A 15,800-nucleotide genomic window follows, 5' to 3' on the forward strand; every position below is an offset into this window, starting at 1 on the left:
TCGTTTAGGGCGTAATAGGAGACATGAGGGCAGCATGCAGGATGGTCTGCTGACAGCAGTCTTGTGATTGAGTGAACCAAGCAAGCTCAGACTGTATAAGCTGTTTACCAGTTGATTAATTATGCAACACACAGCCAAAAGCCTGAAAAACTCCCTTAAAATGTTGACTCCTGCTAAGCTCATACAAACAGTTTTTACAAAGCATTTTCTTTAATTTGACTTGTGTTATTTGATGTATAAGTTTATTATAAGTTTTTTTAATTGGGATGATGTGTTGTCTGCTGGAATCAGTGTGCTATGTGACAAGTCTTAAATGTTGTTAAGCATTTATGACTAATCATGCTCTTTGAGGTATGTGTGTGTTTGTTGATAAAGCAGTAGATTTTTGAATGGAATTTGGTTTGCACATTTGTCCTTTTATTCTCAGATGTGCTGTTGACTCACAGATGTTTTGGATCCACTTTCTTAAGGAATTTGCAAATATCCTGCAAAAAGAAACCTTAAACCCATTCACTACTGTTAAATAAAAATACTTTATCTCCATAGTACTGCTTTGCATGAGCTAGGAAATACTGCCTGTTTGTAGGCATATAAATGCATTATTTTAACATTTTGTATTGGAAATGTTAGATGAAAACAAGTTTAGTAAAATAAAGAATTTAAAACTTTGAACACAATGAGTAAAAACATACAAAAGATGTAAAATTAACACTCAGATTAGGTGTCAGTCCCTGCCTCCATTCCTCACGGAGGCTGTTTTTTGAGGAAAGTGTAATAGAATAGTTGAGGACAAAGGTTTTACAGAATTTTAATTATAGGGGAGTGGAGGAGACCGTTTAAACGCGCTTGTGCGGTAAACTTGCTGACGCTATATTTGATGGGGATGTTTTTGTGTGCTGGCTGAAGGATCTCACTGGACAGATGGTGTTCTTTAATCCTGTCTGTGCGGTCTGCCTCCCCTCAATCCCTCCATATTTCCCTCTACTATTATATCAACCATTAGTCTCTTTTTCTTCCTGTGTACATGAATACACAGAGACATGTCATCTTTCTTTTCTTCTTTGTCACTGAGTTGCCTCTGTATCTTTGACTAGCTTGCTTGTTGATGAATGAACAACCTTAGCTGCAGTAACTCAATCTAGACAGTAGAAGGGAATATTGTGCTGCTTTATGAGTAAAAAGGTAATCACACATTCACCAGCCATCTGTTACCTAGGATGTGTTTATGCGTGTTTACATCTTCGCTGTACAAAGCTCCAAATATCAGTTGCCAAATTTCAGTCAAATACTAATGGACTTATTATAAACTCAATTCACAATCATGCTGTTTAAAAGGATACAGAGCTTGTCCTTTCGTGCCTATTGAGGAAACCTTATCCAACAATCTCACCAGTGTCCAACATCATTTGACCCACATTTTAGGAAAAGCCAGATTATTTTGTCATGTCACAAAGACAAAAACAGACGATGGCTCAGTAATACAGCATATAGGCCTTAATCTATGATGTATTTGAACAGAAGGAGAGGAGAAAAACAAGCTGGTGACAAGCTTGAAATTGTTTAACACACTGGTGAAATGAATCTACTGTGAACCTGATATGGTTAATGCAGCCATTTGTTTAGACCACTGTGGGAGAGGTGAGAAGAATAGCGATTGACAATTAGATTACAGCAGACGGTCCAGGGCAGGGCTGCTGATACAGTATCTGACCTTTCACAAACAATTCGTGAGGATTAAGGGAGGTTTAGGAAATAGTTCTTAATCCTAGAAAACCTCTCAGATATACTCCAATCTGTCATTAATTCAGCGTCTCAATACAGTGAACGAGTTTTAGTGTAGGCTTATATCTGGCAAAAGTAGGGCTTTCATCAGTGGGGCTCAAATGGTTAACTTAATGCAAGAATTGTTCCTATAATGCAGCCAACCAGTTAAAGCTAAATTAAACTGCTCTTTATTACTCTAAGTGACCTGCAAGTTTCCCAGTCATGAAGATATCAAAACCATTAATTAGGTAGTTTTTCTATGAAAAGCCCCCTAACTGTACTATCACCTTAAAAATAGGCTAAAAGCTAGCTATAAAAAGCTATAATTTTATAATTATATGTAGTATTTTATCTAATTCTAAAGTCTAATCCTGGACAATGTTTAGTGTTATGCACTGTCAACTCAATCAGAAAATGTTTTACTAACCAAACCTGAGTGATTTTGTACTCGCAGTTACTTATAGCTACATTCAGCAGTATTGGAAATCAATACAACAGTGGCTGTGGTGATTCAAATGATCGTTGATTGAATCCGGACAGGACGTGTGAGGGATGGGGGGAGGGGGGGTGCTGGGATGAAAGGGTGGGAGATTTCCGTCAAACACACCTCAAGTACAGCGGAAGTTGAGCGATTTGGCTTTTAAAAAAATAAAAGCAGGGCGGCGCCCAAAATTCAAACTTTTAAAGTACTAACTACAAATACATGCAAATACTAACTGTTTTGGCTTGACCACTTCATTATATCTGAGTTTTATTACATTAACTATTCAATTTGATATGTTGAGGTGGTGTGTGGTGTAGTTTCCCCAATCCTAAAGAAGACAAGCAGATACAACTGCTCCAATTATGGGTCCCTACGGGTTCCTACCTACTAGAAGGTTTTATTTTGGAATTCTTAACCGGAAATTGTTGCATTCACAGTCACCATCTTTAGATGTGGTTGATCGGCAGAGAACGGCAGAGGGAAAAGGGGAGCGAGGGAATAACGGGAACTGGGTCGGTTTGGAAATAAGCTTAAACAGAGGGAAACGTGGAGGAGCGTGGAAGCTGAGATACTTAAAAGAGGTAAGCAGATATAAGTCCACAACTTTGTTTGTTATTTGCGTGACTTCTGGGAGTGTTGGTGGTAGTTCCCCCGTTAGAAAGATGTGGAACATCCTCAGAAGTATTTGGGAAGGAGCAGTGAACTGCTGGGCGGTGCACTCCTGCAGCCAAACACTCAAGATGTTTTGTTCTGTGTGGCTGAGATTGATATTAATTTTTGCAGCTGGATAACTCAGGACTGCGCAGCTTGTTTTTTGTTACATTTTCAGACTCAATGAAAAGACAAAAAAGTCAACTAAATTTTGAGCATATTGTTCAAAATGTAGTGCACTTTTTAAAAATATTGTTGTTCCAAGAGGTGGCATTGATCTCACTGGTGGGTACCACCCAAACTAAATTTAAGCACCATTGAGTCAGATTTGAGAGCTTACACTTCCAAGTAACTATTCTTAATTTGCTGTATGTGCTGGCTTGAATAAACAAAATGAATATCAAAGCCCAGCACTTGTTGCATAAGTTCTGAAGCCGATTTAGGAAACATCCTGTGTGGAAGGGAACCAAATCCCTTTCTGCAGCCTCACAGTGAGCGACTGCTGTGAGTTAAAGGGAAGATGATAAAAGGGCAATTGTCCCAAATGTAACCCACTGTAATTATTTGCAGCATATTACAGGGCTATTGAATAATGTTTCTTTATAATCTAACCTTGAACAATACTCCTTTGTCTCCTTTCAACTGTGCTATCTCTGTATGTTATTTCAGCTGCCGTTGCATATTTTACTGGTGATGAATTGTAGTTGTTTGCTCTTACAAACTAATAATCAAGCAATTCACATAAGTGCAACTCTTTAGTGCCATGCTTGATTTTAATCTCCAGTATACCACAGAAAATGTGCACACTGGAGCTCAAAAAAATGTATCCTTTGTTTTGTTTGCTCCATTGTATCTGGCCTTGTTAATGTGTCCATCTCCCTCTGTCTTAGGCTGGGATCATCTGCTTCCGCTCCTTGGCATCTGCAGATAGAGGAGTAGCCAGTGAAGGACTGGAATGAAAGAAGAGTCAGAGAGAGAGGGATGAAGATGCTCTCCACTTTCCACCTGGATCTCCTAGTTCATCCCATTAGCTTTGTTTAGAGTTACAAGACTAGATCTGCTGCTTATTTGTTTTATTAACTCTTGCTTGTCTCTTGGCAGACCAAACTTATTGGCATTTTGGCAAGATTTTAGTATTTCCTACCACTTGAGACGCACAAACACTCTGTTGTGAAATTATGGCAAACATGTGCCCATATGGCAGCTTCACCCACGCCGTGGTACGGGGCATCCCAGAGACTTTTGGGAAAGCAGCGGAAGACGGTCGTGAGAACGGGGAGATCTCAGTGGACATGGCTAAAGCTCAGCGTCAGTTTGGTTGCCTGACAGGAGCCCTGAGGCAGAAGGTGGGCCTGCAGCTGATCGAGATCCCCCCTGACCCTGAGCTGCCAGAGAGCTGGAGAATAGAGGATGTGGCGGTCATCCAGGGAGACACAGCGCTCATCACCAGGCCCTTCAAACAGCAGAGACGCAGTGAGGTAACACAGGGGAGAAGACAATGGCTTTAGTTAAGCCATTTCTCCACCCTAATCCTCTGTTAATGCACTTAATCTACAGGGTCGTTTGGAAATCACTTCTTTAAGATAGCATTTAGTAATTTTAAGTTACATTTTTCACATGGTCAAGTTATTGGTCCATTTTGGAAACTCCAATATCTGAGACTTGAGAGTAGACTGCGGTAAACAACCTAATAAATGAGACAACCAAACTCAAACCAACCTTAAAATGATGGCCATGTATTCTTTTATTGTTTGCCCTTTAGGTTTGATTTTGCAAAGCAATGTAATACTTTTTGGCAGCTGAGCTAACTTAAATCTTGAATGTCAGAGGTTCCGTCAGCACTTTAGTTTAGTGGTCTGTAATTTCAGAATGATTTCCCCTGACATTTAAGGAAAGAACTAAGGAATTTGGTACTAATTATAGGGGGAAAAGCAATAGTGTGTCAAATGGTACATGTCTTATAATAATTGGTTATGCTTTATTTTACTGGTCTGTAATATCTTAATATTTTTCTAGCAAGTTCTGTGGGAAAAACTGGTTTATTTGGTCTAATTGTAGACAAAATAGAAAATTCCTTGAGGGAGCAGCTCCATTTTAACCCAATAAAAAATTATTTCATTGCTAATTTTTTACTGGAAAGTTTATTCTTAATATATGTTTTGAGCTGTTTCTATAATTCTAATGTACCCCACATAGCATAGCTTTGAGGAAACCTGTTGGAAATTGTTAGGAAATTATATATGTTACAGGCGTTAGAGGTTCCTTGAATGCATCATCAAGGAACTTTTTCAAAACAGCTTCATCATAGGATCCTTACAGAAATCCCAACAAATAAAATTATTCCAGCTAAAATCTGTGAGGGAAATTCTTGTGAGCTAGTCAACTCTTTTCGATGAAGAAGGTTTCAGGACACTCGGGATGTCTTAAGCAGCAAAATTTATTGAAACTCGGACGAAGAGACAGGCAATAGCAGTACAAAGTGAGAATACAGTGTAGTGCCAAAACAAATGTGAAGATTCCCTCCTGGTCCACAATATTTATTGCTTTGCTGTCTACGATGTGTCCCATACAAGTTAATTTTCTACTGGACTAAATATGTGTGTAAACAAACTTATTGGATGTTATGTAAATTTAATGTCTACCTAGGTAGTCACGCTGTCAAATCAAGTCAAATGCAACATTTTCTAAAAGAGAGCAAGTCAGTTTGTATGAAACAAAATAAAGATAATCTTGATCTTGGGTTTCCTAGGATATCACAATTATTTCTGTTAACAATATAGATAGATTGTACAAACAGTAATAAAGGTACTATTTTCATCCAGAGAAACCCTGGCCCTGTAAGTCAAACTTTCATACTGAATGTGTTTTGTTGTTTTCACTTATCATATCTCCAGGCGGAGGCAGTGAGGAGGGTGATGTCAGAGCTGAACCTGACTGTGGTGGAGATGGGGGCTGAAGAGGGGGACTCTGGAGGGGCCACACTGGAGGGCAGCGATGTCCTCTTCACGGGGAGGGAGTTCTTTGTTGGCATCTCCTCCCACACCAACCGGAGAGGGGCGGAAGTGCTGGCAGACACTTTCAGGGTAAGATGCATGGAGAGAACGACTTGATCTCTGTGTGAATCGATGAAGTCCTCTTTCAAACAGTTGTGTGCTTGGGGCCTTTTGTCATGAATGCAAGCGTTTGTATGTAATAGAGCAGAGGTTTTCAAAGTGGCAGGTGAGCCTCCCCAGGGGGGATCCAAATAGTTTCAGGGAAGGCAAAAAATATTACATTAGTTATCAAAAAGAGATCACAAAGAGTAGCCTAATGTGTATGATTTGGTTAAAGACAGAGTTCAGAGATTCAGTAGCAGAGTCAGAAACTAATAAATGCCTTATGCATTTGGTGTAGTCTAATGTTATGGGGAGGCCCTCAGTCTTTGAAAACCATGAAATAACCAATAGTTCCATCTTTTTAGCCAGTGCAACAAAGACGGTCTCAGTGCCAAGGTGCTTATCAGAAAACTGACCCAGCTGCCAAAGTGAGCAGGTGGCCATTTGCTGTATTGCATTTGGGAAATTATAGCCTGTAAACAGTGATAAATGAGGTCGTTCCATTGGCCAAATAATGGAGACCACACAGCAGGGGGCCCCTCTGGCTCGCACGACCCACCAATTAGTATTGATTCCTTCACTTCTCTTAAGTGCATTTTACACACTTCTGCTTTTCTTAACACACACACACACACTTTGCATCTGCTTGTGTTGAATGTGTATGTATTTATCTCTGGTTTGAATTAGTGTGGGTGGGAGGGTTCTTGTGGTCAGAATGGGGGATGTAAGAGGAAGACCAGCAGACCATTACCTCAGACATCCTCTGCATTTTGTTTCAGAATTGTTACACCAGCATTTTCATGCTTTTCATTTCATTCAATACAAAATTGTACATATTTATAGCCAGATATTTGTCATTGTAACACGGAGGCCGAGTTGCTTGTGCTTCCTATATATTTTGCAGCTAAGAGAGATTATTTTAGTTATAGTGCATGTTTATGTATTTCAGAAATATCTCAACAGGTATTTGATGTATTGCCATGATGTTTGATATAGACACCCATGGCACCCAGAGGATGAATGCTGCTGACTTTTCCTCTAGTGCCACCATGAGGTTCACATTTGTGGTTTTGATTGAAATGTTTAAACAACTATTGGATAGATTGCTATGAAATTTAGAACATGCATTTTAAATTTCAAAATTTGAATGTGTCCAATACCTTCAAAATCGAATGACATTCCCCTCAGCCTTAGCTGCATTCTGTGTTTAGTGCTAATTAATGTTGGTGTGGTAAACATTATAATGCTAAACATTAGCATGTTAACATTGTCACCGTAAGAATATTAGCATGCTGACATTAGCATTTAGCTCAAAGCGCAACTGTAGTACAGCTTCACAGAGCATGGCTGTAGACTCTGTCTTGTAAATTATTTATCTGACAATACTGATATTTGTCTGTTTCAAGTAAAAACAATAGGCAACACAATATTTTTTAAAAACACACAGAAGCGTAATTTCCAGTGACACCAAAACATTCTTTTGTCCTGATTAGGATTTCACTTCTATGTTTGTAAGCTGTCTGGTACACAATCATCCTATACTGTGGTAGCCACACATTATATTACACTATAATAGTGTGCACTGTTATTTTGTATGTTTTAACAGCAGATCTGTATGTAACCACGACAGATTTCCTTTGGGACAAAAATATCTTATCTAATTATACCTGTTAAAAAGAATATATCATATTGAAAACATCCCCACTGTTTAAATGGGTTGTGTGTCCATCCAATGCGATTCTTGACCAAATGTAAAATCCTCAGCTAAAAAGCAATTACTTTTAGACCATGGGACAAAAACTCTTACATTTTAAACACTAATAATACCTATTAACCTACTTTCAGATGGGTCTAGTTACATAATTGCAGGTTTTACAGACTAACATCACGAAGGAATAACTTACTTGGTCTTATTGGTCAAAGAGGAACTTATGATGGCAAAAATGTGATCAAAACACCTTGTATAACCAAAGTATCTTATGTCTTTCTTTAAACCTATGTAGTAAATGTCAATTCATGAATTACTGCAACTGCATTAATCCCTACTGAATACAGACCAAGAGGTGGCAACTGCATGACTGCCTCTGGTCATTCACAAGAAACGCCAGAATCACACCGCAGGCTGCTTTGTGTCGAGGTACATGTGGTGAAGGTTTTACACTTGAATAGAACAGAGCCGTCGTTAATGTTATTGTCAACACACAGAAGAAAGCCTGTCAGGTGACTAATGCAAAACTAGATGAAGGAACACGACTCGTTTGAAGGGACAGTGTGTTCATTAAACCTTTCCACCTCTGTCTTTTCAGGACTTTGCTGTGTCCACTGTCCCTGTTTGTGGCGGAGCCCGACTGAAAAACATCTGCTCCATGGGGGGTCCAGACACGATCGTCATCAGCAACAGCAACGGGGCCAAGAAGACACTCCGGGTAAGTTTCTGTATTTGTAGTAAATGTTTGGGTATGTGTATGTGGTTTTAATGCATATAAAATAATATATTTTTTCTTTAAAGGAATAGTTTGTGATAGCGCTCATGATTAAGGGCATTTCCCAAAATGCCAAACTTTTCCTTTTAACTTTAAACTAATGTAGTCAGTCTCAATGCAGATGTTTCCATTTTTGCTTTATTCACCAACACTGCAGCTAGATGTTCCTTAATCGAGTATTAGAAACCACATTTTCCCTCTGTGTGAATGTGTCAGTGATTCCCTTTCTATCTGTCTTAATGTGAACTGCTCACATCATATATTCCTAACTGCTGAGGTCATATTAATAATGGCACTAATTTTGCATTTGAGTCTGTGTGTAATGCTGGCAGTGGTCATTTGTGCAGTCAGGGTGGTGCACAGTATTATTAAGCATGTGTTTGTCTCCAGATGATGGAGCAGCTGACTGATCACCACTATGAAGTGCTCACTGTTCCAGAGGAATCAGCAGCAAACTGTGTCTACATCAAAGGCCCGTCTAATCGGGACTTCCTGCTCCACCGGCCTGCAGAGGAATGTCCTGACAGCGTCTCTGTGAGTCCAGCAGAGGTTCATGTTGGTTTTTTTTTTGGGGGGTGCAGGCTTCAGTTTCTACAAAAAGAGCCTTATCTTTATTAAAGTAAAGGATTAGGCAGCATCATTTTGTTTTATTTTGTCTTAGCTTAAGCTTAAGAAACACTTTTTACTAGACCCCATACTGTTTGATCTACTGTGCCTCAGCTGCTGGAAGTTGTAACCTTGTTGCATTCAGAAACACAGAAGGTCCTTTTCCTTATAAAAATTTATTTTGGACATTTATCAACTTTATCACTCATCAGTACAAACAGAGACACTGATAACAATGTAAAATAAAATTAGTAGACCTTGTTTCCTATGCTGTAGGTCTCTCTCTCACCTGAGATCGTAACAGAAACGTTGTATTACGTGTGACAGTACAAACTTTGTGGTATTAAATATGCTGACTTAGTTGCTTTTGTGGTTCCAAAAGCTTAAACATCTTTTGAAGCCATTCTCTCACTCACGGCAACGAGAATAATAGAGAGCTGAATGTGACTTTTGACAAGATGCAGAAAGCCGAACGTCAGAGCCTGTCAGAGTGACTGTTAGTTATTATAGCATTATATTATTATTGGTCATTCATTAATGTAAAAGCAGTATTTTACTGTTGTAGTTGGTTGAAGTGGAAATCAATTGTAACTATTTATTTTGCAACTAATTATTTTCTTGTGGATTATTCTCTCAAGTAATTAGTTTGATTGATTGTTTGGTAAAAAAAAAATTGAGCAAACAGTGACACTTTCACAACATTCGTTTGTTAAACCAACAGTCCAAACCTGACAATTAATTATAAAATTAGTCAGTCCTCACATTTGGGGAGCTGGAATAATTATCAAAATATTGCATTTGTTTTCAATCAATCAATTAACCAATCGTTTCAGCTATACTTTTACATATATATTAGATACAGTAGTTAAATGTATAACAAAGCATCATATTCTATAAACTCTTTAGACAATTTTAGGAAAAGCTTGATCTGTAAAGTAACTTGTCACTAAAGCTGTGAAATAACTGTAGTGCAGTAAAAAGTTCAATATTTATCTAAATCTAAATTATAGTGTAGAACTTGGAAGTAGCATGAGAAGGAAATGCTCAGGAAAGGTAGTTAAGTCCCTCAAAATTGTACTTATGTACAGAACTTGAGTAAATATACATAGATCCAGTTCACTGCTGCAAGCACAATATAGGTTGTTATGTTATTAAGTGCGTAGAAGTTAATCTCTGATTATTTTAAGCAATGGGAAGGTGATGGCCCAAAACTGGAGATGAGATGATTCTTGTGATGCTTTTAAAAAATCTAGAAGTGTTAGTTACATGTTAGTTTCTGACTTTGACTAATATTTTACATTTTAGATGCCAGAGAAAATCAAGAATATTTCGTCTAAATGAACTCAAGTCATGAAGTGATTTTACAAAAGCCACTGGAAAGATTTAAGTCATTCTGCTGTATGTCATTCTCGAAGCCGTTTTTCCTCCTGTTTCTCCTTTTATTAGCCAGTAATGTCTCCCTTTTGGGTGTATCAAGTACAGTCTGTGCCCGTGATGAGTAAGATGTTTCCTCTGTCCTCTCTGTAGGCCTTCCAGAAGCTCCAGGACTACACCCTCCTGCCGACAGCCTGCAGCGAGGCCTCCAAGCTGGGAGCGTCTCTGTCTTCTCTTTGCCTCCTCATCAACAGAAAGCACACGTATTTCTGAAAAAACACTTCCAAACACCAGCACGTCACACAGCGTTTACCTGGACATGTTCATGGTGGCCACATCACAGATTTCCAGTTTAAAGTTCTTGTCTATTTATTACTGGGGGGGAAACACTGACACAGCATCCATATGAGACTATGATCCAAATGCAACTTCTGCAAACAGGCATACTGTAGAATACAAGCTGATTCTTGGCACCGCTGCCCCCCCGCTAATCCGAAAGTGCAGCATGCTGTCCTTCTCACAAAACTCTAATGTAACTAACCACTAAATTCAGCTGTAACTGTTTTGATTTGTGACAATAACTTAACCGTTTCTACAGACAACCGCTGAGCTGACTAATGTCAAAAGAAAAGGGTAAACAGACAATGGTACAAGTGTTTGTGTACGTTTAAATCCTTTTTAAATATCACAGAATGAATACAATCAGATTAGCTAATGTATGAGAGAAAACCACTAAGGCATATGGCCTAGAATTAGTTTTTCCATTACTTCCCGCAGTCCTAACAGATTTGTGACCTGAATTGATCATACATCATGAAATTAATAAAACCAGTTTAGTGATTCATAAAATTGACACCGTTTATGGCAGGCAAGACTTAAATTTAACACATACCTTCTAAGGTTTTTTTTTTTTTTTAAAATAAACTGAATTCAGTGCTTTGACACTGTGTGGTACCCAAATTCAAGTCTGCGGATTTGTGAGTGTTAGAGCCTTTATTTCCATTAGATATGTGGTACCTCTTCAAACATTAACTTTTACTGACCGGTAGAGATGCAGAATTTTTTAATTGTTTTAGCTTTCTTGTGTATAAGTTTGTAGTAAGTACAAAGCCAATAAAGTTCAACTGACAAGTTAAGAGTAGTTGTCCTGCTTGTGTGTAATTTATGTGCCTGTTCACTGTCCAAGAATCTAAATCAGTGTGTTGGACATAGAATAAAAGAACTTGCAACATCAGAAATTTCTTCAAATTTATTTGTTTTGTTAGAAAGCAAACATGTTTAACGGTTGGACTTGGCAACTCTCTCCAACTCGTCCTTCTTCTTGATGGCGTAAGAGTTAGATGAACCCTGAAAAGGAGGATAAATGCAGTTTAACATACCTTAATACATTTTACTGCAAATTAAAAGTATAAGGAACAGAGTTAATTACAGTTATGTCCTAGCTCTGACCACTAACAAGGTCAGTAAATGCGCATCAGAAAGGTGCAATATGAAGGGTATTTACAGTTATTTGTGCAGTAGGTAGCACATAACTTAAAAGGGTAAGGCATAGGCTACACTGCACTTTGAATCACAATAGTAATTCTATAAGTGGATAAACTTACCTTGGCTGCATTAATCAGCTCATCAGCCAGGCACTCAGCGATGGTCTTTATGTTCCTGAAAGCAGCTTCTCTTGCTCCTGTGCACAGCAGCCAGATGGCCTAGAAGACGAGAGAGAGCAGAACATGAGCGTGAGAGTCAGGCTGATAAATTAACTTTGGTGGAACAAACACCGGCCGGTGGTTTAGTGTGTCTGAGTTGGTGATTGGCTGGGTCACGACAGACTACAGCCAATGAATAAGCAAAGACATTTTCCTCTGCGAGCACTCTAGCACACCAGGACAATGGGTAGTATCAGGGCGTGACTCTAGCCTCGCTTAATGCATCAAATAATATCAAGACATAGAATGGCTGTACATACAAATATTCAGCCTTTGATAGGTTAAAAAAAAATCATCTGGCTAAAGGAGGAGTTTTTCCTCTCATTCACAATGGCCACAATTTAGAACTGATATGAAGTTATGTGAAAGCACAACACCATCTTTTTTTGTCTGGTCTGGGATAAGAAGATTTTGTCCTAAGCAAAGATTACCCCAGCCACAAAGAACGGTTTTTAATGTGGTTACCTGGTTGACTCTGCGGAGGGGTGACACGTCCACAGCCTGCCTCCTGACGGTACCAGCGCGACCGATACGGGTGGAGTCCTCACGGGGTCCACTGTTGATGATGGCGTTGACCAAGACCTGCAGGGGATTCTGGGAACAAAAAAAATCAAAATGGTAGTAAGAAACTTCTATGAATGCACAAAATGTGGTAACGTGGCAAGAAGAAAAAAAAAAAAAAAAGTATCCATGACACCAGAGACTTACTGACACCTGACTCAGAAGTGCTGGTATCTGCTCAGTGTTGTGCCAACAGTCATGCTATGGGCTCTACTGGGCCCCATTCCAAACAGTGGCATGTGTTTGCTGTGGTCACAGTTCACATTATAGATGTAAATGCAAACTGTCCGATTTTCTTTTTACTTAGAGATGTGGGAATTTAACCTTTTAGCCAAAAATTCAAGTGAAATGGATAATTCAATAATATTCACTTCTTTAGTTACTTTGATGTGCCTCTGGCATAATTAACAGCTCATTTGAATTTCTCTTCAAATTCAATTTGTGGAAGCATAATTCTCTCAACCAGAAGTGCACCACATTCACTGTAATCTGCTGTGACGAGTCTTTAGAGCAGGAAAGCTACTAATACTGGATTAAAATGAATACAGATCTCCTTTTATAAATTCTGGGGTGGGGGGCTAAGTATAAATAGGCAAAACACAAATACAACCCAAAAGCTCATGTCTTACAATGAAAACCTTTCCAATAGTATCAGTTGAAGACCATTAATCCAGTATCACAGTTCACCCTTGGATGTAGTTTATAGTTTGACTGCTGCCTTCCAAATATAAGCCTTGATCAGATGGCGGCGTCCTAATCGCTCTACACATGCAAACAAGACTAACAATTGTTGCGGAAGTTGAGAGCTACATACCTCTCCAGTCAGCAGGTGGATGATCTCGAAGGCGTGCTTGACGATGCGCACGGTCATTAGCTTCTTGCCGTTGTTGCGGCCGTGCATCATCATTGAGTTGGTCAGACGCTCCACGATGGGGCACTGGGCCTTACGGAAACGCTTGGCAGCATAACGTCCTCCAGAGTGTGGCAGGTACTTGGCGTACTTCTCTTTCACAGCAATGTAATCCTGTAGTGTACAGGAGGCGATTTAGCGCACACAGTTTACACAGATTTGAACACAGCATTGTCATGGACATTATGGATGAGGTGGTAGTGTGTCTGAGTTGGTGATTGACTGGGCCACAGCAGACTACAGCCAATGAATAAGCAAAGACATTTTCCTCTGCGAGCACTCTAGCACACTAGGACAACAGGTCAGTGTCCAAGCGTGACTCTAGCCTCGCTTTACATTGATAAAGATAACTATAAAACAGTTGACACAAACAGCAACAGCCTCTTGCCACTTACCTGCAGGGAGATGTCATTGATCTGGACATCATCAGTGCTCCACTTGCCAAAGAGCTTGATCTCAGGGGTCTCAGCCACAGCTGGGGCAGTCTCCCACTCAGTCACTGAGAATTAAAAAAGAGGCAGGCGGTCAAATTAAGCCAAAGAAACGCAAAGTTAAGAAGTTTCCTCCAAACATTACACTTTTCTAAGATAGGGTTGGAAATTATGAAAATATCTTTCACGTCAGATCAGGTAGTCTAATAATATGAGGCACTGATTGATAAGTTGTCTGGTTGATAGTGATCACATAAAGCAAACTGGATCGTCATTGTCACATGTTCTGGGTACGCTTAAATGTAAACATACAGTTGATCTTCCAATATCAAGCAATATGATACATCGCATCAGTCCCCTATAAAAAAAAAACCTTATATTGCTGGAGATCGATATCTTGGCTACACAGCCCAGAGCTATCCGTTTGCAGGCTAACCCAACCCGACGTTACATACAAAACGTGGTACAGAGAAAGAGCTACATAGTTTATTCTTGGCCCAAATCACTGTAATATAACTGAAAGTGGGGTAGGCTGAAAGGTTAAAAACACCGCCATACTTTGAAACAGGGCCCAAGATGAAGCCTGCTTTTCCGCAGTTAACGTAACGGTAGCTAAGTAAAGCGATGTCAGATGACAAGCTAGCGATCGTCTTCAAATTGCGATTTTTTACATTAATAAAGACTACTGGTATTTCAAACTGTAGTAAAACGTGGCATGAGCAAGTATACGATTGCAACATTTAAGGAAATAGAGTAGGGAGTGTGAGATCTATCGCGGTAGCTGATCAACACGCCGCATCCACATGTGCTAGCACGCTAGCCACATGCTAATGCTCAGCACCGTTGTGCTCGCAGGTTAACACTTTGTGGAAATAAAACAACATTACCCATAATTGAAATGTTTGGCTCTTATTTATGGGACAACTGGAATCATTATCGCTTCTATTTATCAGAGAATAATCTTTTTCAAGCGGTAAGAAGCGAGTAAAATGTGAATTTTTCACTCACTTGTGTCTGCCGTTCTGTACCACACTTCTCTGAGACGGAAAAGGGCCTTTTCGGGGCGCCGCGTCCTGATATCCGGTGAGCTCCTTGGGTCCTTCCGGTGCGCAAGGCATGTAGGGAATAGTAGTTTTTTAAAACTGGCTCTGACGCTCTGGGCACTGGCCATCATTTTTTTAAATAAAAGTTTCCAAGTGTACTTAGACTCTAGAAGCGGATCAGAAGTTTATATTATATTTACTATGCTTCAAAGAAAGAAATAATTTATTGATTTATATATTTGCAAAAATCACAGATGATATTTTGAAATCCAAGGAAGGTTAAAATCAAGCGCAACTGGTCTTGGTTGAAGATACTTGAAGACGTATCACCTCTCAAGAAGCCTCTTGTATCGTTTAAAATTTTACGATACCAGAATCAAAAGATACCGATACCAATAGAGTACCTCATTTGATACCTTGCTATTTTTTATTGTTGGTATGGACAAGCAAGGAGATCTATTTCTTTTTTCAAAAGCCTGTTATATAAAAATATTGGGAAATTGTATCAGATCGTGCCTCAACCTCATTAGGTCATCCTCAGAGGAAGGACGACAGCTTGGGAGTTTTTTTGTAGCCTATTTGAATGAGAGAGGAGGAGTGAAAAGGTTTAGTGACCACATGAGTTGTGGAAATAGCAATTAAAAATGTACAGAGAAGTGTTAAATGATACCAGAAGATGTCTATGAAGATTCTCA

General features: G+C 39.3%; 2 protein-coding genes and 2 non-coding genes across 6 annotated transcripts; 1 reads left to right on the plus strand and 3 right to left on the minus strand.

Annotated features, from left to right (window-relative positions):
* The first annotated feature begins 2,675 nt into the window (after window positions 1-2,675).
* Window positions 2,676-11,593, plus strand: ddah2 (dimethylarginine dimethylaminohydrolase 2). The gene is made up of 6 exons (XM_046058273.1): window positions 2,676-2,829; window positions 3,790-4,377; window positions 5,794-5,982; window positions 8,301-8,420; window positions 8,868-9,011; window positions 10,611-11,593. The coding sequence occupies exons 2-6, from the start codon at window positions 4,078-4,080 to the stop codon at window positions 10,728-10,730; spliced, it is 873 nt and encodes a 290-aa protein (XP_045914229.1). The 5' UTR covers window positions 2,676-2,829; window positions 3,790-4,077; the 3' UTR covers window positions 10,731-11,593.
* A 98-nt stretch (window positions 11,594-11,691) lies between these two features.
* On the minus strand, window positions 11,692-15,249 carry rps5 (ribosomal protein S5). 3 transcript variants are annotated; one of them, XM_046058274.1, is made up of 6 exons: window positions 15,071-15,249; window positions 14,027-14,130; window positions 13,536-13,745; window positions 12,626-12,754; window positions 12,062-12,160; window positions 11,692-11,804 (listed from the first exon to the last, which is right to left on the minus strand). In XM_046058274.1, the coding sequence occupies exons 1-6, from the start codon at window positions 15,234-15,236 to the stop codon at window positions 11,736-11,738; spliced, it is 777 nt and encodes a 258-aa protein (XP_045914230.1). In that variant the 5' UTR covers window positions 15,237-15,249; the 3' UTR covers window positions 11,692-11,735. The 3 variants fall into 3 exon arrangements, with proteins under 3 accessions (XP_045914230.1, XP_045914231.1, XP_045914232.1); XM_046058275.1 differs by lacking the exon at window positions 15,071-15,249 and adding an exon at window positions 14,950-14,968; XM_046058276.1 differs by lacking the exon at window positions 15,071-15,249 and adding an exon at window positions 14,621-14,639.
* Window positions 12,245-12,377, minus strand: LOC123977232. The gene has a single exon (XR_006826601.1). It is a non-coding gene; the product is annotated as a small nucleolar RNA SNORA3/SNORA45 family (small nucleolar RNA).
* Window positions 13,830-13,963, minus strand: LOC123977233. The gene has a single exon (XR_006826602.1). It is a non-coding gene; the product is annotated as a small nucleolar RNA SNORA3/SNORA45 family (small nucleolar RNA).
* Window positions 15,250-15,800: the final 551 nt, after the last annotated feature.

The sequence above is a fragment of the Micropterus dolomieu genome, linkage group LG09 (genome assembly GCF_021292245.1).
Source record: "Micropterus dolomieu isolate WLL.071019.BEF.003 ecotype Adirondacks linkage group LG09, ASM2129224v1, whole genome shotgun sequence".
In the NCBI taxonomy this organism is placed as follows: domain Eukaryota; kingdom Metazoa; phylum Chordata; class Actinopteri; order Centrarchiformes; family Centrarchidae; genus Micropterus; species Micropterus dolomieu.